The 27,781-nt window shown below is 39.5% G+C and overlaps 1 protein-coding gene across 3 annotated transcripts; it reads left to right on the forward strand.

Moving 5' to 3' along the window:
- Window positions 1–126: 126 nt before the first annotated feature.
- Window positions 127–26,298, forward strand: far1 (fatty acyl CoA reductase 1). 3 transcript variants are annotated; one of them, XM_077710209.1, is made up of 14 exons: window positions 127–327; window positions 1,439–1,604; window positions 6,505–6,617; window positions 9,572–9,688; window positions 13,610–13,785; window positions 14,125–14,304; window positions 15,886–16,063; window positions 16,149–16,193; window positions 16,417–16,544; window positions 17,423–17,490; window positions 20,971–21,142; window positions 23,198–23,327; window positions 23,894–24,021; window positions 24,264–26,298. In XM_077710209.1, the coding sequence occupies exons 3-14, from the start codon at window positions 6,516–6,518 to the stop codon at window positions 24,421–24,423; spliced, it is 1,584 nt and encodes a 527-aa protein (XP_077566335.1). In that variant the 5' UTR covers window positions 127–327; window positions 1,439–1,604; window positions 6,505–6,515; the 3' UTR covers window positions 24,424–26,298. The 3 variants fall into 3 exon arrangements, with proteins under 3 accessions (XP_077566335.1, XP_077566333.1, XP_077566334.1); XM_077710207.1 differs by lacking the exon at window positions 20,971–21,142 and adding an exon at window positions 20,185–20,356 and having other exon boundaries at window positions 137–327; XM_077710208.1 differs by lacking the exons at window positions 127–327; window positions 1,439–1,604; window positions 20,971–21,142 and adding exons at window positions 1,943–2,110; window positions 20,185–20,356.
- Window positions 26,299–27,781: the final 1,483 nt, after the last annotated feature.

The raw sequence follows: 27,781 nt of genomic DNA on the forward strand, positions 1-27,781 counted from the left end.
ATTTGCTCACAAAGCAATTTTCCAGACGGACTTTTCCTGAAAAAAAAAATGGGCATCATTAAGAAAAGGCGGCCAACTCCAAAGCTAGCAAGCCTGTAACAGCCGGGAAATGGGTGTGTCCGCTACTTTCAGTGAGTTAACTGAGAGAGCTACCAAACTGTATTTGGAGCGAGCTGACCAAGCAAATTGTGTTGTGTTGATTTAAAGTCATTTTCAAGACGGACTATGCCAGAAATACGACAGGACAGGCTCGACTTTCATCATTAGCAATTTAGTGGGAAGAAAGAAAGGAGGATGGATATTGTGTACAGTTAAAAAAGATTATTGGTGAGTAAAATTTGGCTATATTCCTAAATAATATTTCAATTGTGGGCCCGGTTCTGGTATCTGAAAAGCTCCAGTGTTTGTATTTAATCACTAAATGCTGCTAGGAAGTGGATTTTACCCAATTTCATTGCAAGTTTTGTCATTTCGCCATTGACGTCCATTGCTGTCTTTACCCGGGGAAATCACCCCCTGGCCCGGTTGTAAGAGCTGAAAAGCTCCAGTATTAATCAATAAATGCTTCTAGTACAGGGGTAGGGAACCTATGGCTTGGGAGCCATATGTGGCTCTTTTAATGGGTGTATAACATGGTAAAACCTGTGTGGAAAATAATGGGAACAGCTGGTGAGAGACCTAAGTCCCTAACGCACCAATGGGAGCGTCACCAGGCACTGTGGCACCGAAACTATCTCCAGCACCTTTTTTTAAACATAATTTTTCTTCATTAGACTCTTCTGCATGCATACATTCTCTCATTGATACTCATTGATTAGCAACAGTGAAATAATGTCCTCAAAAGAATTCAAAGTGGTGAAATGAATAATAAATGCACACATTTTCATGTATTTATACATAAATTCTGAGTAGGGCTCTCAAGGAATAATATTTGAAAATATGAATTGTTTATGGCTCTCTTCGTCAAAAAGGTTCCCGACCCCTATTCTAGGAATTGGATTTTACCCCATTCTTGTGCATTGATTTATAAATTATTTTTTATGTGTCGCAGCTGTAAATGCAGTAGAGGTTTTATAGCCATAACATAGTTTTTGAGGGTTGGATTGATTCGTTGAAGGCGCTACGAGAAAATGCACGGACCGCCACTGATATAAATGTGTGTGTGCGTGTGTATAGATATATTGACGCGCGCGCACACGCACACAAACACGCACACACCTACATATATGTGGTGTTGTGTATAATGTAACAGTATAATAACACAATGGTACGTTTGACACATTAATAGATTCGACAGAAATGCTGTTTCATAAATTGCGTGCATTTACAAGTATACTTAATTAAAAGTGCCGTCACGTTACTCTAAACAGCTGCTCGATATGTGCACATGAACAACCTGATTTCCACTTCCAAGGAAAAAGTCTTGCTTCTTTCGCAGCCCCGCCGTTGCAGCTACGACGTCATGACGTCAATGTCGTCCGCCCCTCTGACTGCTTCCTCGTGAGCGTTCACTCTGTTGAATCCAGCCCCACCTACTGCTTCTCTGGAAAGAACCCTGTGCAACAGGCTAAAGACTCAAGAAGCCGGGAAACGTCGATATTTGGGTGCGTATTATCGATTTTCTGCACCCGTGCTTCGATACCCGCTCTGGTAATTGCGTTGTTCGTTTACAGGAGTGGTTTTCTCCGTGGTAACTGTACGGCAGGCGCCTCGAGATGCTCGAAAAGGCTCTTTTACACTCCGGTCGTGTTGCATGAACGTTCGTTGAAGTAGCATATTGCTCCTGTTTGCGTTTCCCGTGGCTACCACAAAGTCAGACATAATTGTCCCCAGTATTGTCAAAGCCCGCCACCAGCAGCCACGGCTGTTGTGCTAAACATTAATGTTAATTATTCTTGATGGTCGGCAGCTGTTCCAACTTTCTCTGAGCAGCGTTCAACGCAGAGCAGAAAATACATGTGTTTTGCGGGCGACACTTTTATCGAGGTGTGAATGCTGTCAAATGGTCGCTGTGTTGCACGCCTACAGTGGAATTGCAACTCCACACCAGCGTGATGAAGCGAGGCATCCTAATCACGGGATCCAGTCACTTCATATTTGGCCTACTGAGGTCTGGATTTCACTTTGGATTTTCACAGCTCATGCGGTCTGTTAAATTTTGTAGGCCTGTGTGTTGAGGGATTGACTATCTCTTGTGTTTGTATTTAGTAAATATCACCCAAGACAATTCTCATTAGCTCTAAATATCCATATAAACACGCTGTGTTTATTAACGGATGCATACCGTATTTACTCGCATAATAATAGCCGCCGTCGAGTATAAGCCACACTCTTAAAATCACTTTAAAATTGTTGAATTCTACAATTTCTCGCATATAAGCCGCCCCCTGATTTACAATTTTCACCTCCATATTCATGGTTTTAGAAGGGAGTACAAATGTGTTTAAGGGAAAATTTAAGAAAAATCCTCACGTAGTAATTCTGCATCATCACCTGGAGGACCATGGGAATTACGTGATGATGCTTTCTGCCACCATTATCCCTTTCCCCAAAAAGCCAACCATTGACAGCCTAAATAACTAAAGGCCTGTTGCACTCACACCTGTGATCATATCAGGAATACAATCCCTCCCTCAGTTGACCCTCACCAGTATGCTTATAGAGCAAACAGGTCCACTGAGGATGCTATTGCCATTGCTCAACACACAGCACTGAACCACCTGGAGGACCATGGGAATTACGTGATGATGCTTTTCATTGACTACAGCTCAGCCTTCAACACTATAATACCGGACATTCTAACTGACAAACTCTCCCTCCTTGGACTATCCTCTTCCATCTCCTGCTGGATAAAGAGCTTCTTTACCAACCGAACACAAACTGTTAGACTTGGTCCCCATCTCTCTTCCTCCATTACACTGAGCACTGGCTCCCCTCAAGGCTCTGTACTGAGTCCTCTTCTGTACTCCCTGTACACATACATACGACTACACCAACCCACCAGTCTAACTCCATCATCAAATTTGCCAATTACACCACTGTGGTCGGACTCATCTCAGGAAGGGAGGAGTCAGCCTACAGATATGAGGTCAACAAACTATTTGTGGTGCTCGGTGAACAATCTTACACTGAACACCACGAAAACTAAGGAAATAATCCTGGACTTTTGCAAATAGAGCACTGACTTGCCCCATGAATGGAGTATGTGTAGACAGGGTCCAGTCCTTTAAATTCCTGGGGGTCCACATCACGGATAAGCTCTCCTGGTCTACAAACACCACAACTGTAGTGAAGAAGGCCGAGAAACAACTCCATTCCCTCAGAGTACTCCAGAGGAACAACTTGGACACTACGCCTCTGGTAACCTTCTATAGAGCCACTGTGGAGAGCATCCTGGCATATTGCATCACAGTGTGGTACACTGGAAGCACGTCGACAGACATAAGGCCATGCAAAGAGTAATTAACACTGCCCAGAAGCTTGTCAACTGCTCTCTGCCCTCACTGGAAGACATTGCCAGCCTTCGTTACCTCATCAGAGCCAGGAACATTGTCGGGGACCCATACCACCCTGGTCACAACCTGTTCCAGCTGCTGCCCTCTGGCAGACTCTATAGGTCTCACAAAGTACATACAAATAGGCTTAAGGACAGTTTTTTGCCACATCCATTAGGACTCTAAACTTGCGGTAATATGACACAATCCCTTCTGTGTAATTACTTCGGGGAGAGGTAACATTAAAAGACGTTGGGCGGTGATCTGCCTCCTACTGGCTGACTGAGGGTAAGTGAGAGACGGTGAGAGGTAAGTGATCCGCTCGGGGGTGATACGATTTACCATCACAGCAGAAGACCAGCGAGTCTGAAATTATCACTTATTTGGGTCTTTGCCGGAAAAACGCACCTTATGGAGGAGCACTACCAATTTCATCATACGGAACTGGGTATAAAGACAACTGGCTTGTTCAATGATGATGACAAAGCCTATGCATGATTATTATTATTATTTAAGAACTTGTGGCAGCCTTATTACTACAAATGTCAAAAAAATGGATTCCTTCCATGTTTCGTATTACTGCAATAGTTGCTTTCACTTTCGAAGAACAAATTAAACGAAAAAAAAATCTAAATGGAATTATGTTTTATTTGAAAAAACAAGGCTACACCCGTCTGGCCAGTAAGAGAACATTTAACTAGGTAAGATTGTGGCCCGCTAGGTATGATGGTGACGCCCCTGGGCGAGCAGTGACAGTCACAAGGGAGTTTTTCACGTTTTAGTATAGGTTTTTTTTCTCAAATTTCATTCATAGACTTCGAAATAAATTTAGTTTAGCGTTTTATCTGTTTAGCTTTTATCTATTTTGAAAAATGTCCGTATCAGCCGCATTGTCTTGCGTCAAGGCCCCATGCCGTCGTGAAGTCGTGGCGTAATGAGGTTGTGGTGTTATTGCGTTGTCACCTTGCAGTTTTGTGCATGTTGTGTTTTCATGCGCATACGAGCAGTAGCCTCGGTTCAGTAATAATTTTTTCGTTTGGCAAATGCAGCTTATATGCGAGTAAATATGGCACATCTTACCGTATTACTGAAAAGTGCTAAGGAATGAGGGTGATCTTGTAGAACTTAAGTCTAAATTTACATACAATACAAGTCTTTTAAATTCACAGGTAAATATTGAACCTTCCAATATCTCAATTGGCCAATTGCTATGCACTTGTTTGTGCCCTCGGTTGGATCTGCAATCTTAATGAAAATATGCCTGTCATGGTTTAAATTGTCGAAGACTGAAAAATTTTTTTTACTTGTGCATAATCTTTAGCTTGGGAGATTTACTTGTGCATATTTGTAAATACACACACACACACTCTAGAAGCTGTCTGTCCCAATAAAACTAGTCTTGAGCCTTGTTGTCATTCATGCACAGCAATGTTTTATGACATGAAATCTTTCCAATGTGTGCGGTCTCTGCGTTTGTGCTTCAGTGGATTATCGTAATCAAAGTGCTGAATAATTGAGAGAGTGCAAACGTGACATCATGGATCAGCTTGCCGTCTGTGAGTCTAACTGCAAGTGCCATTTGCTCTTGAAGAGGCACCTGGTTAAAGGTCACAGTAGTTCAGACCTAAGATTACCCTGCTTTCTATGACACATCTGGTTTGTTTTTAGCCCATATACTAGCTGGACATTACTGGTTCTTGAATGGCCAAGTTTTTGATCTCAACTGACAGTTTCTGTGTGAAGGTTGAGTCTTGCTTATTTGCAGAGCATGGAATGGGATACACATACTAGTTTGTTGAGAGCATTTTCTTCACAGATTGGAAAAATGATGACAGATGTAAAACATTTGGAAACGGAACTTCAAAATTGCCTTCCCCTTTTTCGAGGTGCATACGCTGCCTTTTGCAATAACAACACATTTCTACAAGTCCATTTTGGTTTTAATGTCCTAGGTACTTTGTACAGTACCAGCTGTAATGTGTTTAGAAAATAAATAGACAAATGATAACATGACTGGTCATGCTGGATCAGACTAAACCTCTGCAGTTTCTGGTCAGTTAGGATTACCAAAATTATTTCACTGTGTTGGATCTTATCTGCAAGCCATCCCAATAACCGTCACCCCTTTTTTCTTTCTTTTTTTCTAATTTATGTGACTTGCACCTGCATTAGGTGCATATTTAGTGATAAAACACGTGAAAACCCCAACAATAATCAGAAATGTATTTGTTTTTAGTTCAGTTCAATGGGAAATATTCGTTCGAGTTACGAGAATATCCATATACAAACTCGGTTCCGGAACGAATTAAGCTCGCATCTCGAGGTACCACTGTAAAAGCCATATCATCGATCTATATTTTTTTTGTCCAATAAAAGCAGCTTGAATGCGGGTAAATACGGTAGTAATTTTTGCTTGAAGTTAGTTGCACAAACAGCGTGTGAGTATTTATTTTTCTAGTAATTTCACTTTGGTTTACAGTATTTTACCAAAATTAACACGCAAACATTACTTAAATAGGTAAAATTTGTGAGCCTTTCTTTTGAAATTGACCTTCACTTTTGACCAATTTTGCTGAATAAGAGGAGTTCTCATTTCGTATCGAGTTGGGAACGGCGTAAACAATTGAAGCTCACCAAGATGGCAGCACAACCTTCTGCATTCCAAAGTGGTGGCGAGGCTTCCACCTCAGATGCCTATTCTCTGAGGGTGTGGACTTAGCAGGGACAATATCTGCTGTGGAGCCCGCAACTGAAATTTTCCTTTCTCATCTAACCCATTTTTCAAGATAATTTTTTTTCAATAGTGAAACAATTGTCTTTTGGTTCTGATTTTATTTGAATAAGGAGGAACATAACTTATTTACTTATTCACAGAAGTTTCAAATTTGAAACAAAAAATATTTGATCGTTCTCATTATAATTATCAATATTTTTTATCGTGATAACAATTTTTGTCATATCGCCCAGTTCTAGTTGAGACATTCTCTTACTCTCTACTCTTTTTAAACAGGAGGCGTGGTGATGAGGAGTTCAGCCAGCACTTTTGGAGAGATGATGAACATACCAGAATACTACACAGGGAAAAATGTGCTGATCACTGGAGCAACGGGCTTCATGGGAAAGGTAGAATAGTAATTGACTTGGCTGAGGGCCAACATATCTGACTGAACCAATGGGTTGAACAAGTATGAGCAGATTTCTGTGTGGGACTGTGTAATAGTTTGTGATGTGTTGATTTATTTATTAAAATGCCATTTTTTATTCATAATCCTCTAGCATTATTTCAAGTACAATCCAGAACAGAATTGCAGGATATTAGGTTGCCATGATTAACCGACTAATAGACAATCATATTACTTGATTATTTATTGATTAACTCTTTTGATTGTTGATTAATAGTTTAAAGATATCAACCTTAAAAAATTCCAAATCCTATTTTTGAGGCTTTTAATGGTAAATCTAATATATATGTATGCATTTTGTGCACAGTGGTATCTCTACTTACAAATGTCTCTTCATGTGAAATATTCAGATTATGAAAAGCTTGAAAGAAAAACTTTTTTTTTCAAGATAAGAAAAACAGTCCAAGTTACAAAACATGAAATGCAATCAAACATCCCCCGAAATATAAAAACAGTTCCTGTACCTGTTTTTATTTATTCATTTTTTAATTGTCATGCTATAAAGTTGCTTTCCCATCGGCATCTCCCAGCACATCACTGGCTTCCCATTCGGGAGATGAAATATGCGTGTTCTTCATGGCGGAACTGAGGTTAGAGTGTTGTAGGCGAATGTTCGAACTGGCGGAGTGGGTTAGTGGCCACCATGTGCGACAGGGGAGAACGGCGCCAGCCCAAATCCAAAACGGCGCGCTCCGGGCAGACGTTAGAGCTGAACCGAAATGGCGTAGCGGCTACCGGCGGAGTATGAGGGTGACAATACAGGAATTGTAAACAGACGCTCCCCTACCTACGAACGAGTTAAGTTCCGAGTGCTTGTTCATAAGTTGAAATTGTTCATAAGTTGAAATTGTTCATCAGTTGAAATTGTTCATCAGTTGAAATTGTTCATCAGTTGAAATTGTTCATCAGTTGAAATTGTTCATCAGTTGAAATTGTTCATCAGTTGAAATTGTTCATCAGTTGAAATTGTTCATCAGTTGAAATTGTTCATCAGTTGAAATTGTTCATCAGTTGAAATTGTTCATCAGTTGAAATTGTTCATCAGTTGAAATTGTTCATCAGTTGAAATTGTTCATCAGTTGAAATTGTTCATCAGTTGAAATTGTTCATCAGTTGAAATTGTTCATCAGTTGAAATTGTTCATCAGTTGAAGTTGTTCCTCAGTTGAAGTTGTTCCTAAATTGAAGTTGATTCGGTGCTATATTTTGTATTAGAATTTGTTTAAGGCCTTTATAAGTATATTGAAGGTTTACATAAGTGATTAAGGCTATCTAATGACAATTGCAGTTTTATTCTTTTTTTTCATCATAAATGATGTTAGCTCTGTATGACTTCATTCAATTGATTTACAACCTATGTGCAACGTTCAATATTTGGGTCTGCTGCTCGATCTTTCGGTTTATATATGGTACTGACGGTCGAACGATTCAAGTTGTATTACCGTGCAACGCTCACCTCTTTCTTAAGTGCAAGAAGCCTTTTGCTTTTCACCAACCATATTGAATAATGGATGCATGAGATATTTAATGATAGAAATGAAAAATGTTCTTTGCGCACTGGAGATAAGTCACGCACTTCCGCACTGCAACGAACTGGGCAGAGTAAGGTGGATGCTGGGTGAGCTGAGCTATCACAGCGCCAGGCGTCGGTATTAGCGGAGGAAAGAAGCAATACTCGGGGAAAGAGGCGCACAATACAAAATCGAACTAACGAACATTTTTCGACATCAACGTAATGCCCTGACATGTTCTTATGTACCGTTGTTCGTAAGTTGAATGTGCGTAAGTAGGGGAGCGTCTGTATATATTTTATTCTTGGATTCATATTTTGTTTGATGTTTCTTATTTCTTTGAACTCCGGCTTTTTCATCAATACTTTTTTTTAAACCTGAATATTTCATATGTAAAAGGATTCATAAGAATACAATAGTACATCTACGTGCGAAATATTCTGGTTACGAAAGCCTTGATTGGAAATATTTTGTTCCAAGATATGAAAACAGAATGCTAGGTTAAATGATATCAAGCTTCCCCTCCCCAAATGTAAGTACATCATTTTTTTTTTAAATGCCATTGTGGAGTTGCTTTCCCTTTTGGCTATCTCCCAACACCTCGTTGGCCTCCCATTCACTGGCCTCCACGATGTGCCCACCGGGTCCGACGGGAGCACGGCACCAGCACAACCCAAAAACGTCCATTAAAATTAATAAGACATGCTAAGACATTTTCCATTGAAGTGGATGGTCGCATGTGTAGTTGAGGGCAAATAAGGAGACAGATTTTTAGAGGCTGAGTAAACCTACATACACAAACAACTCGGCAACCTAAAATTATGTTACGCTTGGTGAAATATCAATTCAATAACAATTGCCTTTGGTGAGCGGGCCGATAGCAAGTCACTTGAACAATTTGATAACAGCGTGCTGTTTTTCATTCACACCATAGCTTTCTTGTGTCCATAATGAGAAGCAAAGAATAAAGCTGAATTAAGCTCACTAACAAAAAAAAAATGCGTTAGAACGAGGGTCAAAAGGACACGAACCAGGAAGTCACCGTTGGCTGGAGCGACACTGCAATGGTCCCGGAAAAGATGCCCATAGGGAGGCTCGGTCGTGGGTTCGGACGTCGCGCTGTTACTCTTTTGTTGGCCCTTTACCCCGCTAATAACCAATAGGAGATTAATTTATTGATGACAATTTCAAAATAAAACAAAGGTTTAAACAAGAAGCTGTTGGATTTTTTTTAGATTTTGTATTTGGTAATTTGGAATTTCATTCGTATCTACAGACAATAAAATTCCTATTAGGATTTTGTAACCTGAATATTATGGATGGAGGGACATTTGTAAGTAGAGATATACCCTTTTGAATTGAACTCCTTTCTGCTTTTACTACAGGTATTGCTGGAGAAGCTTCTCAGGTCATGCCCAGGAGTAAATTCTGTCTATGTGATGGTCAGATCAAAAGCCGGCCAGAACCCAGAGGCCCGTATTTCTGACATGATTAGCAGCAAGGTAAGTGGGGTTGAGATCCAATGTTACATGGTGATTGAAATGTGTGTGTTGTAGGGCATGTAGTAGTTTTTAGTAGTAATAGTACAACCAGAAACTGTAATCAATGATTCCTAAGTGCCAAATTCCATTCAAGTTGCAGTAGCAACAGAGGAGTAAACAACAACAAGTAATTTTGACAAAGAATTCTCTAGCTTTGTCAACTTTGTATGCATTCTTATTGGAATTTGAAGCACACAACACGTTTACCATCTGCCATAGCCTAGACCAGTGATTTTCAAACTTTTTTTGGCCACCGCCCCCTTCACCGCCGGGCCAAAATGCCAACGCCCCCCTCTTTACCCCTTTCCAACGAACGCTAGAACGACTATATTGCTAAATGTCCCAAGAATTGGTTGATTCTTCAATCACAAACAGTTTGAAGACTAAAAAAAACAATTTTAATAAACAGAAATGGTTATCATTTATTCTTCACCTCGAATCATAAAAGTTGATAGCTGATGCATTAAGCCGGTCGCTGTGCGCATACGTCTGTGGTTAAGCGTTGCCGGCGCGCTATTGTGTGCTCCTCTGCGGCTGACTGGATGGTGGTGGTTTCCCCAGTCGCCTGCATCGACGATAAACTCGCGACAATTAGTGATATACGGTATATGCGCGCTGCTCGTGAGCGCTCGAGCAGACAACGTTTCTTGTTTCAATAAAGCTTGTTTTTTTGTCGACTTTTTATTACAGACAATCAATTTTTCCGGTCTTTCTACAAACACCAACGTCACATTTTACTGTAATTGCTCCATCGCCCCCTTCACTATTTCAACGCCCCCTATTCGCCTGTTTATTCGTCAGCGCCCCCCTGAAAGTTCACACCACCCCCCGGGGGGCGGTACCGCCCACTTTGAAAACCACTGGCCTAGACCAAGAACACAAAACAAACAAATGCAATATAGTTGTATTTTTTGTTGAAAAAGTTCAATACCACAGTGCCGACGCGACTCTCTCACCACCGGGTTTCCATATTTTAGCCCAGTGCCACATGCATCCATCAAAAGAGCCACAGGGTCCCTACTCCTGTATTAGAGCAAACTATCAATCTGTATTATTAGACAGCGTGGCCTGTCTACTAGCCGAAAGACATTTAGCCGACTGACATCTGGCCGACAGCCAACTGACTGAAAGACCATCTGGCCGAACGTAGAATTAGCCGAACGACTATTTGGCCGACCGACTATCTAGCCGAAGAACATTTAGCCGACGCGCTCGCTCGTGTGTGTACATGTTTTTCAACCTCGGCCTGTTACTGATAACAACATTAATTTAGAACAAGTTACAGATAATAACATTTGTTTAGAATAACAAGTTACAGATAATAACATTTGTTTAGAATAACAAGTTACAGATAATAACATTCATTTAGAATAACAAGTTACAGATAACAACAAATCATGTACGCCATACACCAACTTTTGTACGGGGAAAAAAATCATCGCCAATATTTATGAAAGCCGATCTCAACCAGACCGTTTTGCCTAAAATCCAGATTATCTCTTAGGCTGATAGCCAACGACGCTACTGTCATCAATCGTTACTATTGTCACGGTACACCAGCAAAAATTATCCCCAATCGTATGTATTTTTTTTTTAGCGGTGTGTATGGCAATATCGATATTGGATGACATGTGCATGCCTAGATATACATATAGTAAATATCGTGGAAGCAAGCATGGAGGAGCCATATAGTAAGGAACGAGTTACCGCGAGTAAACATGCGTCGTACGGTGTTTGTACGTTTTTGGGGGGTTTGTACCGGGAATCATAATCATTTATAAGGGCAGTTATCGGCAGAGGTTGACAGGTATGAAGTACTATAATGACAGTATATACTGTAATTTACACCAGCATAGAAAACATTGAGATTAATTTTCAGGTATTGTTCTCTAAACTCCCCATTCTGTCTTTTAGTAAGTCTTAGTGTTTTTTTCTCCCGTAGCTAGAACGTGCATGTGTGTACATTATATAAGAATATTGAATAAAAATTCAGGCCCGCACATTGCACTCCGTACTTGTATTTAGAAATATGTCCAGCGCGTGGCAGTAAATTTTGAGATGACTTCCACTGTGAAATAACGTGATTTCAACATGATTGTAATTTTTGTGCATAATTTGTAAGTTTTTTTACAGCTTTAATAAAAACACCATCTGTGAATTTGCTTTGTCCCAAATGACTCATTATTAAACTTGCATCCATTGGATGTTACTCTTTGCCCCGACGGATTTTGGGAGTAAATAGACATGGTTCCAATGAACTAGTCAAGAGCCAGTACAAAGATAATAATTTTATTTGCTTTTTAATATTAAACACATTATCAATAAGCTGCCATTCTGAAATTATTTCATTAAAAAGACAAAGAAAATTCACAGATGGTGTTTTTAATAAAGCTGTAAAAAAATACAAATTATGTACAAAAATTACAATAATGTTGACAATCATGTTACTTTACAGTGGAAGCCATCTCAAAATTTACTGCCACCCGCTGGACATATTTCTGAATACAAGTACGTAGTGCAATGTTGTGGCCTGAATTTTTATTCAATGTAATATATATAATAATGTACACACACCCTCTTGCTACGTGAGGAAAAAAAACGCATAGAGCTTAGAGAACAATACCTGAAAATGCCATGGAACACTTAATATAGAGCAATATTTTAATTGTAAATAATTTCCCATTATTTTAGGCAATATATATTCAGAATTATTTCAATGATTCACAGGTTAATCTCAATGTTCTCTATGCTTCTATAAATTACAGTATCTACTGTTGGAACTACTTTTTTTTTCTTCTGCCATTAAAGTACTTACTGTACTGTTATGACTTCTTTGTTTGGCCCTGAACAAATGTCCTTGTTATTCAACCAAGTTTAACGGGCCATATATGGCCCGTGGGCCGAGATTGAAAAACTTGTACACACGCACACACGACCGGGGGCGGGGCGAGCTTGTCGGCACAACGTCCTTCGGCTGGCTAGTCAGTCGGCTAATTTGTCGTTCGGCTAATTCTACGTTCAGCTAATTCTACGTTCAGCCAAATGCCTCTTGGGCCAGTTGGCCCACGCTCAGACGTCAGTCGGCTATATGTCTTTAGGCAAGTAGAACGGCCACGCCAATACACTATAGAAACACACTATAAGAGCACCTTTGTTAATATGCCCAAAGAAATGAATGGCTCAGTTTACTGCCACACCTTCAGGTTTAAATAGTATAACTCTACAACAAAGCGGTTTCCACCCAGTTTTAAAAAAGGTTGTTTCGCATGTTAGATGAACATAATAAACAACACCCTAGGGAAACAAGAGGTTCAACTATATTTCGTCATAGGCCTGACCAAATGGTTGAGCCTCAGTTTTATTTAAACAGGGAAGTCAAACGTACGGTCGCCAGAGGGTCCGATCCGGCCCGCGACCACCCTGTAGCTCATTCATAACGTACCTACAGAATTAAATGCTTTCATTTTTTTTCAACAAGGGGGCCACAAAACCAGAAGTTTGTTAGTTGTTACACCTAGTGCCGTCAATAGCCACAAGTTAACTTAACGCCAGCCTCACGGTTCAGGGGTGGAGGGTTCGATCCCAGGTTGGTCATCACCGGTTTACTATCACATTCCAAAAACATACATGCTGGGCTGGTTAAACACTAAATTTCCCCTATGTATGAGTGTGAGAGTGAATGGTTGTCTGTCTCCTTGTGCTGGCGTCTGATTCAAGGTGTCCCCTGCCTTTGTGTAGTTAGCTAGGATAGGCTCAAGCACCCCTGTGACCCTATGAGTATAAGTGGTTGTATAACCAATTGTGACCAACTTCTGAACATTAAACATGTACAATCCCTGTCTGGATAGGAATTACCCAAAGCTTTAATTTTTTTTCTCTTAGTTGTTTAATAGGTTACAAGATGAACAGCCTTGCTTTGCAAAGAAGATTATTGCAGTGAGCAGTGACCTTACAAAGCCAGAACTAGATCTGAGTATGGAGAATCAGAGGTTACTCGCCGACACCATCAACATTGTCTTCCACTGTGCCGCCACCATCCGCTTTAATGAGCCACTGAAGTGAGTTTTTTTTTTTGCAAATTCATTCAGCATGGTATGAGCCAATGTTGTTTGCTGTACACTAAGATACTTGACACCTGGCGTGCATACATTTTTGTTCTCAATTATTTTTCTGACGTCTTGATTGAGCCTGCTTGTTTTTTATAAATCTACCGCCAACCTTTTTTTCTCAGAAAATGTATAATATTTGCTGTACGGGATTTGTATGTTTATAATTTTCATCACCCGCACATGCCTCTCCTAGCAATAGCAGAGGTATTACTTCAGCATTTTACTCCCAAGAACTTGTTTTTGCTGTGTTCTGTTTTCCATTTTACCTTTTAAAATTTTCATTTTTAGGGATGCAATGCAGTTGAATGTCTTGGCTACCCAGAAGATGCTCGCACTGGCCCATAAAATGAATGATCTGGACATCTTCGTCCATGTATCCACAGCCTATGCAAACTGTGATCGAGAGCTTATTGAGGAAATGGTCTATCCGCCCCCAGTAGAGTATATCAAACTCATTGATGCTCTGGAGTAAGTTCATTTTGACTTTTATAATTCAGTTAACATATGACATGCATGGTATTAGGTTTATCTTGTGAATAAACCGACTCTAGGGAAAAAAAGTAGACAAGAGCTCAATATATTTGTTTGTCATCGGGAGACTCTTCCTTAGGGGAGTGGCGAGCACGTCATCCTCACAGTAGGGGACCTGAGTTCAAATCCAGGTCAGTCCAACTGTGTGGAGTTTGCATGTTCTTCCCGGCCTGTGTGGGTTTTCTCTGGGTACTCCGGTTTCCCCCCACATTAAAAAAAAAAAAAAACATGCATTGTGGGCTGATTGGACACTCTAAATCAGGCGTGTCAAATGGGTTGGTTTGCGGGCCGCATTAACGTCAACTCCATTTCATGTGGGCCAGACCATATTTAGATTTTTTTTTTTTATATTGGTTTAAATGAACTGGATCAAAACCCCTAAATAGTCCGCCACTTTGACACCTGTGCTCTAAATTGTCTCTAGGTTAGAGTGTGAATGTTTGTTTGTCTCCTTGTGCCCTGCGATTGGCTGGCCACCAATTCAGGACGTAGCCCACCTCTCTGGTTAGCTTCCTTACCCCCCGCAACCTTATTGAGGATAAAGTGGTTCAGAAAATGAGAGGAGACTCTTAGACAAACACATCACATACAGGACACAACGAGCCTCCCCTCTTGTGCCCTAAGCATTCTAACAATCTTCTACCTGGGTCTTCCATCTGAGTTTTCTAGTGATCAACAGCCTTTTTGTTGAGGTAAACTAACATACAATGCAGGAAGACAATACTCAAAATAATTAACTATACAGAACTATTCTAATCTAATCACTGCTATGTGTATGTATGGTGTACGAAAAGCATAAATGTTAAATGTGTGTACAATTATTCCAACACAGTTTTGAGGACTTCAGAATGGCAAATTAATGAAATTCTCAAAGTGAGGAACAGTGCGTGGGTTGAGAGGTATAGCTTTGGGGTATGTGGAAGTGATTTCTAAATAGTTTTATGTTATGGTGTAAATTATAGCGTCTTACCAGTGGCATCTTTTATTCATTCTTTCATTTTCTGAACCGCTTTATTCTCACAAGTCACAGGGGGTGCTAGAGCTTCTCCCAGCTGACCAGAGGTAGGGGACAAGGAGACAAAAAATCATTCACTCTCACACTCATACCTACTGGCAGATTAGAGTGTCCAATCAGCCTACAGTGCATGTTTTTTTTTTTTTAAATGTGGGAGGAAACCAGAGTACACAGAGAAAACCCACACAGAGAACATGCGAATTCAACACAGGTGGACTGACCTGGATTTGAACCCAGAACACGAGAAGCGTACGGCCGACGCGCTAACCAACTCAAGCCGCCGCCATTATTATTATTAATTTTTAATTTTATTGCAGAGAGTAAGGGAACTTGCCCAATGGACCGGTTTCATGCCTTGCCCTGGTGGTTGGAGACCACAGCAGCACATGTACTGTTTTAAATGAAACAAGCCCAGAGCTAAATTTTATAATCTTGCCAAAACGCATGTCTTTAGACTCCTTATTACAAGTGTTTATCTGATCCTAAATTTATTTTGTCCATAGCTGGATGGATGATGAGCTTGTGTCTGCACTGACTCCCAAACTGATTGGCCAACGACCTAACACCTACACCTTCACAAAAGCATTAGCTGAGTATCTGGTGCAGCAGGAAGCCGGGGATCTCAATGTCGCCATTGTCAGGCCTTCCATCGTTGGTGCCAGTTGGAAAGAACCTTTTCCTGTGAGTTCACTTCAAGCCATTTTTACCCCCAAATTTTAAGGCAGCAGTAGTAGCTGGAATAATGTTGTTATGTTGCTCTTTCCAGGGATGGATCGATAATTTTAACGGACCTAGTGGAATTTTTATTGCAGTAAGTATCTGGAGTGGGCTATCGGTTTGTTTATTCAAACTCCAGTGATTGAAATAAACTAATGCTTCGCTTTAACCATTCTTACTTCTTCAAAAAAACAAACATTTTTAAATCATTTATACTTTTCTAGAATACCTTTCTTCCACGCTTATTTTTCAACAAGTAATAAAGGCTAGTATAAAAAGGAATTTTGGCTGATTCCGCATACTTAATCTCTGTTTAGGCAGGTAAAGGGATTCTTCGCACAATGAGAGCATCTAATGACGCAGTAGCTGATTTGGTGCCAGTAGATGTAGTCATCAATACCACGCTGGCTGCAGCCTGGTACTCTGCATCACAAAAAATGAACAGGTGGGGAACACATGTTGTGTTAGTTTTCTGAATGTTTGCATGTGACAATTTCATTGATCTCCCAAAAAAATGTAAAAACATCAAAGTCTCATCATCTGCATATTTAACAGTACTGTCCCAGTTCAGGCGTTCCAGTTATTTTTTTCTTAAATTCTATGTTTCTAAGACATAAATCTTTCTGGGACTTACACACGCTGGTTTGTCTTGAGGAGTTGAAAGCTTCGCTAACAGGTGTCTGGGTTCGTATAAGTCACTCTGGGACTTACCAACCGCTGATTCAGCTTTGTAGAGTTGAAAGTCCGGCTAACTAACGCTTAGGTTTGCATAAATCGCTCGGAGACGCACCTATTGCTGGTTCGTTATAAACTGTAGTTGCTGTGGCAGACTGATGTTTAATACATCCAAGCAACTGTATCAGATATTGAAGGTTTGACATACAATTTGCAAAAACACACGAAAAACACCAAGTGTAAAGAAGGAGGGAGAGTTTGATGCTGTAAGCTGTATTTGGAATTTTGTACTTTTAACCAAGCTGTATGCATTGGCGCTGCCATCTTGTCTCCGAAATGCCTAGTTCGATAACTTAAAAAAAAAAACTAGCTCGTATCTCAAGGTATTATACTGTATTGCCAACATCCAATCTTTGAGACAGCACGGAATTTATTTTACAATATATGCTGTATGCTAATAAAAGATCGCAATCTTTGTAAATTACACACAGCCCGTCAATCAACAGCTCATATGATCATCTTTTAGGGTTAGAGTTGCCTGCTACCTGGGATCCCAGGAAATGATCCCCTTTTTTCATCGTGTCGCTTTGCATCTTTTACAAAAATGTTCACACTGTGCTTTTAATTAAGGTTGTTGTCTCGTTATAGGCCAAAATCCATACCTGTTTACAACTGCACCACTGGTGGTATCAATCCATTTCGCTGGGGAGATGTTGGTATGTCTTTAATATTGACCATAACACTGCCTATACAATAAATAACCCTCACAGGGGATTTGCTGTTGTGGATCAGACAAACATGACTTCTAATTACAGATTGTGCATAGCACCTGATCCTTCTGCTTCATCCAAATGGGATCATTTGCACGTTTCATGGCTATTCTGGTTATGTGCTAGCTGACCTTTAAGTTGAAGTGAAAATATTTTAAATTTTTATGTCAAATGAAAGTTATTTCTTTTTACCAAGTTTGGCCTGAAGGGTGACATTCCCAATAGGCAGCTTCAAGCCAAATTTTAATCACTCCCTCCCCACCATGTTCTCTCTGTACCTGACCCCCCCCTTAGCTACTCTCAAAGATAGTGAGACCGTGGAAATATGGATCAATGTATATTTTTGGCCTGTGCCCATCCCACTAGTTGCTTAATAATGAACAACACCTTTAGGCCTGGCACCTGAGGTGGAACCTGATGACCATGGTCTGGGCAAGCTAAATGTTTTGTCCTGTTGTTTTATATATTCATCAATAGCGGTTATTTGAGCCATGTTATGTCAGATCCTTTATCTAGAAATTGTATTTCCCCGGTTTCCCTGCCTGATTTACAGATTGCGGCACACAGAAACCCTCCCTCCACAATAATGTAACGGCTCATCGAGGTGTTGCTTCAACACTGAGAAATGAGCCCTAGAAGCTGCATACCATTCAGAAGTTTTCAGAAGCAGTAATTGTCAGGGTCACCTACCTTCCCGTGCAAGCATGAGTTCTTTTATCGCTTCTATTGAATAAAGGGGCTGGGTTTAATTATTTAGGACAAGAAGGTAGCATAACTCTACTTCTGTTGCGGGAACAATTTCTCCTTGTTGTTTTGTCTCTAACCCCTTTTTGGAGTTCTTTTTCTGGGGGACTACATCACTATTCTATTATACCCTAATCACAGTTTGACTCATGGTCTTGTATTGGAATTTTTTGGACTGTATTCTTGGACTGTCCGCAACGAAGACAATCTTCAGACACAAGGATGTCCAAATGTGCACTTTGCACTTGTGCACCCTAAGGTGCAGTGTGATGATTTACTTTGCCGTCGTGGCATCAGACTAGCAATCCGCATTTCTTTGACACTTGGGCAAAATGAGCAATTACGGTCGTCAAGCTCCGTGGTCCTTGAAAGGAGGATGTATCGGGAAATCGTTTCTCAAATGTATGAGTTGGGGTGTGGTTTTCGGCCGTATCGCGAAACAGTGGTCCAGATCTACACCCTTACAAGAAATTGTGGGGTTTGTGGGAGTTTTTCCAACCAGTGTACTTAAGATTTTTTAACGTGTTTGACATTGTCTCAGGGCGAGTCCTGATTTGCGTGCTCAGAGAATATGGTTTACCAAACGTCCTAAAACTGGATATTCAGTCCCTGTACAACTAATATAACCAGTTCTGCTCACGTTGCAGAAAGTAATTAAGATTTGTTTCTATTAACGATTGGACTCTGCCTATGCAAGCCTAGGTGGAGTTCAGTTTTGTGCCCCCTTTGTCGCATTTCTGGTTTTCTCAGATTATTCCCTTGATTTCACAATACGTAGAGTGGTTTTCATCCGAGCGTGTCACAACTGGAGTGAGAATGAGCACGTCCCAACGTGAGACTAGGGTTCTTAGTTGGAAAAGGGTGGACCTTTTCGGGTCAGGGATGATATTGTACCTCAGGTGGAGTAATGAAGATTGATGGATGGAATTCTTTGCTCAGCCATGTTGTAAACCATCATAATTGAAAATTAACAATTAACACAGGCAAAGAGGAAAAACGGATTGTATCATATTCTATCTTGAATCCACTATAACAAGACTAAACACACAGACAACAGTACTATCCAGAACTGAAATCAAAGACCGTTTTATCCTCATTAGGGCCGTAGAAGGTGCTGGGGCCAATCTCAGTTGTCTCTCGCCAGAGGTGGTGGCCAGCCGATTGTGGGGCACAAGGAGACAGACAACCACACACACTCACACCCATACCCAGGGGCAATTTAGAGTGTCCAGTCAGCCTACCGTGCATGTTTTTAGAATATGGGAGTAAACCGAAGTACCCGCAGGGAACCCACGCAGGCCCGGGGAGAACACGTAAACTCCGCACAGGTGGACCAACCTGTACATGAACCCAGGACCCCAGAGCTATGAGGCCGACGCGCTAACCACGCGTGACCAGGCAGCCCATATTTAATTTTAAATTGGAATACAAAATATTCAGAATTACAACTGGAAAATGGTGCTTTGGCTGTAGATTAGTGTGATTGTTTGCATAAGCCGTTTTTTACGCTTGCTTGGCTGAACATTACATAAATCAGCAAATTTCCTTAATTAATCTTCAGGTTTTTCAGAGCATAAATATCTTTAGAAACTTGGGTTTAGAGCTCCATGTGGCCACTGGTAATATATTTTCCGTAGTTTATCTGCTTACATACCCCTTTACAGTCTCATCTCAAAATAGAGATGAGCGCAACTGAAAAAAGCCTGCAATGAAGTTAAAATTCTTTAATTATAACTTGGCCAATGAAAATTGATGATTATACAAATATTACAACCTTTTGGCAGAAAAAAGTAAGACAAGACTGAGGTTTTATGACTTACACATTGATATAATTCAAAAGAAAATTGAATCTGTGTTAAACATCTCACACTTCTTGTTGATTACTTCTTTTTTTAGAATACCATGTAACATCTACTTTCAAGAGGAACCCTCTCGAACAGGCTTTTCGTCGGCCCAATGTAAATCTCACATCCAATCACCTAATCAATCAGTACTGGATAGCTGTGAGCCACAAGGCTCCAGCCTTCTTGTATGATATGTACCTCAGGCTGGTTGGACGAGAACCCAGGTAACCTTATATGCTATTGTTGTTTTTGGCCTCCCTGTTTTACAATGCACCATCACCACATGTGTACTTTCTGCTGCTAAACTCTTCTCACTTCTTTGTCTAGTAACACCTAAAGCTGTGCTGCTCATGTGTAAGGCAATGCTTATAAATTAAAGAATGTATAACCCAGATACGCCCCTGCACCAGCAGAGGGTTATCAATGGATTCTGCACTCTTTAATTTCTACCAATTGCTATGGTGAAGTTCCAGTTGAGTTTCCAAAAATAATGAACACCTCATAAATCAGGCCATCTTTGTCCAGCCTCAACAAATTAATAAAAGCTGGCCTAATGCGAGCCCTGACTTTGGAAACCCATCTGAGGTTTTGATGCTTTTTAAACTGCCTGCTTAGCTGCTGATTCCTAACAATGACTTTGGCGCATTGAGTTCACCCAATTTGTATTTCGGAGATCATCTGATCTGCATCTATTCACTGCATGACCCTATTAACAAGCTAACACTGTTAATAGTACGCTGCAATAGGTGTATCCTTTAACCTTTTAGAGGAAGGATCTCAAATTGCTTATACCTCCTATTTTTCTCCTTGTCTGTCATTGTTTGTCTTTCTCTTACAGAGAACTGTATAAACATGACCTTCAAGACCAATCCTTTAGAACAGGCCTTCAGAAGGCCCAATCTCTATCTCCGCTCAAACCCCTTTACTAATCAGTACTGGACAATTGTCAGCCACAAACTGCCTGCTCTCCTCTATGACTTCTTTCACAGGCTGAAAGGCAAAAAGGCTCGGTAAGGTTCTGTCCACTTTTTCTCTCCCTGCTAGTCCGGCTTGATATTTTTTAACCAACCAAACGGACTATCAAGCTAGACAAGAAAAAAAATGAGCATTAAGGGAAGAAGAGGTTTATTGATCAAAATAGATCTTGAAGATAAATTGAAATATTCAGAAGGACAATCTTATGCAAAACATGTTTTAAAAGAAAGTTGTAATGAACTCTGTTGCGTGTTGAAGTGTCTCTAAAAAGTCTGTCCATGAGTAAAAATAAGCCTCATAAAAACTGACATTTTGAGCAACATGTGCAAGGTGAATTTTTTTTAGCCAGTTCCAAAATGTGTTTAAGACCACGGTATCCAAGATCAAAATTTTCTACAGTCTATTTGAGATTTCAAAGGTAACAACAGTAATTACAGAATCTTGGCACCAAAGGTATTTTTTCCCAATTAATCACTACAGATGCTCTCAGAATTATTTTAGTCTCTTACCTCTAGTCTTTTCCCTTTACACTTATTTTCTGATCATTTACAGATTTTTAAATAGGATTGCGACACAGCCAAACTCACCAAATCAAGGATTGTCTTTTTGTTTTTTTTAAATTCATTCGTCAGTATTAATAGTCATAGAACTCCGAGGTGTCAAACCGGTCCTCAAAGGGCCGCAGTGGATACAGGTTTTAATTCCAACTGAGCATTCCAACTGAGCAAGAGAAAACCTTTTGCAAGTGTAAGCATGTGCTTGTTATTTTAGAAGGCACCTCATTAGTTAAACTGTCGGCACTGGATCGGTTGGAACAAAGACCAGGACCCACTGCGGTTCTCTGCGGAATTGGTTTGACACACATGTATAAGTAATTCTTCCCATGATAAAATGGAGCTGTCCAAAAGGAATTTGCTTAAAATATTGCATTAAGCTTGTCAGCAGCTATTTGTCTGTCTTTGTGTTGCTAAAAATGCATGCTTCTTTTTTGTTTGACTCTGCTTTGCTAGATGAAATCTGAGTCGTCCCAGTGTAAATTTTGAAATCAATAATCTCATGTCAAAGTGATTTTTTTGACGACTCCGAGATCATTCAGTTTTGCACACAAAATATTTTAATGTGTTTTCAACACTACAATTTGTTTTTTTAATATTTCACTCAACTAATGGCCAGAGAGACCCTAGTTTTCAACGTATACAACAGCCTTTCAAATATCGTTGGTATAGGAAATCCTTGCCATTACATTGAAATAATCAAAAAAGGTTTGAATTAACGAGAGTTCACGTAGAATTAATGCGGCAGTGAACTACACAAAATATTATTTTTTTTCTTATATTAAAACTCAAAGTGTAAAAACAAGTTTGAAGGCACGCAGCTCCTAGAGTCGTGATTTTAATCTGAACAATTGTAATAGGCAAAGCCTTAAAATTTAATGAATTAGTAGTCTGACATAGTAGTGCTATAATAAATAAAATCACTCTTGGAACCTAACAAACGTTAATAAGAATACCCCATTCAATGTTGTGAGTTGCAAACTCATCATACAATTTTTTACAATTGATCTGTTCATGGAAGATCTTGCAGGCTGCAAATTCTACATCATTTAACATCTCTCAAAAAAAGGGTTTAAAAGTTTTAAACACCCAGCACATCTTTTTGGCTCCATTGGTGCTAGTCACTGAAGTTACCAAAGCGTGTAGTATCCCTGAATGCAGACTTGTTGGCTTGCCGAAAGGTCATTTATATATTTTTATATTTATATATATCAGCAAGAAAATCTGCTTTCATTGTTTATCATGGGTCAAATGAAAATTGGCTGATAATCTCACCAGTTCTAGATCCATTAGAAAACATGGTCCACTAAAACACTTTTGAGGCTCACTCACGACACCTAACCTCCCGTTTTTGTTTTTTGTTGTCACTCTTTTCCCGACTCAAAAGACCTTTACACAGCTCCTCTATGTTTACCTTGCATTGCTTTACTTCTGTGACTCCTCCATGAATTATGTCAAAATATGCTCCTGTTCTATACTTTTACACACTTGAGTTCATGCTACAGCTGCCTTACATCACATTCTTTCCTATGTAAGGATGATGAAGACAATCACCCGCCTTCATAAAGCCATGATGGTGCTGGAATATTTCACTAGTCACTCTTGGGTGTGGAGTACTGACAACGTGGCCTCGTTGATGGCCTCTATGAGCCCTGAGGATAAAAAGGTAAGGATTACATACATGGATATACATTATCACACAGACCACTGCTTGGTAGGCAGTTGGCTAATGTGTGTTGTAAGGTACAATTGAATATATCATGAACACAGAGAGATGTTTAGTAGGTGCCATATTTTCTCCCCCGTGTATAAGCCGCATCCTTAAAATTGCCTTATCGTTAAATTTTACAATTTCTGTTATAGATTATTTATTTTTATTTTTTTATTATCTAATTTCATTCATAGATTTCAAAATGTTGTTTATCGTTTTATTTGGATATTTTCTCGGTTTTGAAATCAATGACTGTAATGGCAGCATTGGCTTGCGTTATGGCGTTTCATCAGGTTTGTGCATCTGAAGTATTATTATGCGCATATAAGCCATACCCTGGATTCAGTGATATATTTTTTTGCGATGAATAAGGCTTATATGGGAAATGTGTTCAGGAGAAATAATTAGGATATACCTTATATTGCTACAATGCTTTCTTGTGCCCAACACATATATTTTTCAGGACCACTGGCTTGTACCACAAAACAATACACACTATTTTCTCCGTTTTGCTGTTGCAGGTGTTTAATTTTGATGTGCGTCAGCTGAACTGGGCTGAGTACATGGAAAACTACTGCATGGGCACAAAAAAATATGTCCTCAATGAAGAGTTATCAGGCCTGCCTGCTGCACGAAAGCACCTCAACAAGTAAGTGTGTTTTGTATTAATCACATTTCTGCCACTAAATAGAAAATGGATGAGTGATAAGAAGGCTTCAGCACGTTGTTCACATATAGAAGTCCTTAAAATCAACTGAGTAGTCATATTGTAATGTCATGTATTTTTTGAATCAACCTTTACTGATTGAACAAATCGTCAGTTAAATTATTTTAATTTTTTTTTTTTATACATATATAAATTTAAATGGTTTTGTTTTCTTTTCTGCTTAGGTTGAGGAATATCCGCTACACATTCAACACCATCCTGGTGGTGCTCATCTGGCGTGTTTTTATTGCCCGATCTCAGATGGCTAGAAACATCTGGTACTTCGTAGTAAGCCTCTGCTTTAAGTTTCTCTCTTACTTCCGAGCATCTTCTACTATGAAGTAATGCTCCAGATTCTCAATAGAGGGAGGCAAGTTGGGATGACACGGAAACAGAGATATCAGGTTGTGGGTGTTCAAAAATAATTACAAATGTGTTTTGTTCTTTTCGTGTGTCCTCTAGACATCGCAAACTGGTGAAGCCTTTAATGCAGTTGTTTCAATTAACGAGCACAGATTGAGTAACGGTTTTATATTCTGATCTCGGACAGTATGTCAAATTTGAATTAGAAAACAATCAGGGTAATGTAGGTAGTCTGTTGTGCTATTTTGTGTATGTCTGTCAGGTCTCTATGAACTGCCCAAATATACATGTTTCTGTGCTCTTGCTGGCTGGTGACCAACCAAGAAGACACTGTTGGCTTCAGTCAAACCTAGAACACATTCTTTAGCTTCTTGAATCGTTGCCCTTCTATTCTTTGAACATGTTGACAGTGTATACTTGAATACAGTATATATGATATTTGAACTGTATACAAATAAAGTATATATTATTCATGTATATGCAGACATAGAGTTGCAGTATGTTCCTATAAAGATTAATTCATAAAGTATACATATGTTCTTTTATATACTGAACAAATGTATATAATTACACTTGAAATGCCTTAAGATTGGTTCCACAGAAGTAGAAAACATACAAGTCTACAACTGCTGATTGATACATGTCTTTAGGATTGCTTCTGAATGACCATCCATTCTTAGCCAAGTGTATAACTGCCCATTCATATGTTACAAGTTGCAATGCAAGTTCCATCTTGTGCGATGTACAGTAGTTACCAGTGCCTACTGCTTTAACTGAGCATTAGAAAAAAATCTTTTGCCAAATCCAGTTACTTATTTTGACACACTACAAAGGTTTCAAGTGAATCTGAGTGTGAACTTGCTCATATTTGGTCATGTTTATACTTACTCACATTCATGTGTTCGGTCTATGAATGTCTTGTTCTCACAAAAGTGTAATTTCAAAATCTCTGACTTTGACACATTTGTGTTTAGTGCCTGAACATTTGTAACAATGTGAAAATGGAGGGAAATTATGTGCTCAAACTATTTTGTGAAAATCTCTATTTAGGTAGCTTTCTAACTATAATGTATTTTTGTAACTCTAGTGTGAGGCTCTTTTACCAACTGGAAGCCTACTAATTAAAGATATCTGCTTTAACTTAGAAGAATCTGATTTTTTTTTTAAAACATTTTTGTTCTTTAACTACTAATTGAATGTAGTGTAGCGTGTCAGTTTCAGGTTGTAAAACCTGTTATTTAAGTATAAGCAAATGTAGCTGTTTGCAATCATGAAAATGAAAAGTGAATGCCCAACACGAGGCTCTGTCTGCATGAATGTGTGGGAGTAAGCCAGTTTTGTATTGTTTTTGTTTTTTGGGAGTGAAAGTAAGAATTTCTACTAGTTTGTGTTTGCTGTTGTGCTAATTGAAACATAAACTGGTTCATGCCAACAAATCGTTCAATAGCATTTCATTGCTCAAGTAACCAAAACATCATATTGTCTCTAAATTCTTGTCATTATATTTAATTTGGTGTATGTTCTGACCTAAATATGACTTGACAATTATCCAAAAGGTCCAAATAGTACAGGTTTGAGTACTTATCAGCTTTTGTCAATCCTTTAAGTCAGTAAAAAAGAAAATGTTGGCTTTTTTTTTACATTCCTAGTCTTACTGATGTGGCAAATAAGACTGTAAATGATGTATAAGGAGTGTATGTGTCAAGTAGTAATTATAAAGTAGTTTCCCACCATGTCATTTTTGGTGAAAACGTTTCTCTTTATGCAATCACCGCTACTGTTTTTGTGTTTTCAATTTAATGCCATTTTTTTCTGTTTGTGAACCAAAACATGAATATAAAGTTGTTCTGTATGCTTCTCATCTGTCCAGTATTTTCTTTATCAGTATAGTATTAGTCAATATACATGTATAATCGCCTAATAGAGCTTGATATCGACTATTAATCTCAATCTGGAGAACTGACCTGTTACCATTAGTTTGTGAGATATAAATCCCCCACTTCAATTTGAGTACAGTAATACTTTGACATACGAGTGCCCCAAAATACGAGGAATTTGAGATATGCTTAAAATCCTGGACGAGCTTTAATTCCATCAGCACACCGCATTCCTCGTCATGATGCTCCAGGATTGGGTGAAACTTTTCGAGGCAGGCGTGGCTGGCGGATTTCGTCCAGCAGCTGTGCGATTAAGCTGAGTAAAAACTATCTTGCGTTCTTTAAGCTTTGGTGCCCCCTGAGTCAGAACTAAATTGAGCCGATGTGCATAGCAGTGAATGAATAAAACTAACAATACTCTCTCCTCAAATTTAGCATGCACCCCATTTAATCCAGAAGGCATGACCGCTGCACCGTCATAACACTGATTAACAACTTTATCCAGACATTCATTTCCACCAAAAATTGATACGACCTGCAATGTCATCGGCTCACTTCACACTGCTAACATATTCAAATCAGACGAACTGCTTCTGGACACCTTTGCCTGTGACATAATGCAGATACAATGCGATCTGTGCTGCATTACTCGCGTTAGTCCTTTCATCCACCATTACAGAGATAAACTACTTTTTTATTTCCCTCCTGATCTCTTCCTAGTCACTTCAGCAATAACATTGATCAGAATGTTTTGTATTTTGCCACTAAACACTTAATTAGTGGACAGCTGGTAATGTAAATTTCTTTCTCTAAGCAATGAGAGAAAGAAGGTCCACATAATTTCCTTTGTTTGGGGATGCAGCACTTTCATCGTGTCCCCGAAATGAAAGTTCCTGCTTGCCCCCAAAAAATGACAGTATCAAACTTTTTAAGATTTCCCTATTTTTCTTTACCTTTTTGTTGTGGCGCTCTGTTTCCATGCGCACTTGCTCGCTGAACTGTAACTCCACTCGGGTTTCCCCAAAAGTTTTGGGGTGCACCGTTTCTTGTAAGTGTCTGGCAGTGCTTTGGTGTCTCATTGCTGCTTTGGTTAAACAAGTCACATTTGCAAATCCGGTGTTGCTCCAAACACCATGTCGATCAGTGAAAAATATCAAGCACTTCCAGAGTTGGTGACCCCTTATGTAGATAAAATATTATGCCAAGGATTCCCCCCTTGTTAATGGGGTGCAGAGTTCAAGGCCTTTGGAAGCTGTTTGCCTGTGAGTCCTTTTCTCCAGTGAGTAAAAAGAATCCTTGTGTGCATGGCCAAGAAAATCTTGAATCTCGTTGGTTACCCTAATTTGCTCATAGACAGAATTTGCCTGTAAGAAATGTTCATTTAAACAATTTAAATTGGTTGGTAAATGTATGGTTTAATGTATAACGGCCAGGGAATAAAATATATGTTCCACTTAACTATG

This window comes from Stigmatopora nigra, chromosome 2 (assembly GCF_051989575.1).
Source record: "Stigmatopora nigra isolate UIUO_SnigA chromosome 2, RoL_Snig_1.1, whole genome shotgun sequence".
Taxonomy (NCBI): Eukaryota; Metazoa; Chordata; class Actinopteri; order Syngnathiformes; family Syngnathidae; genus Stigmatopora; species Stigmatopora nigra.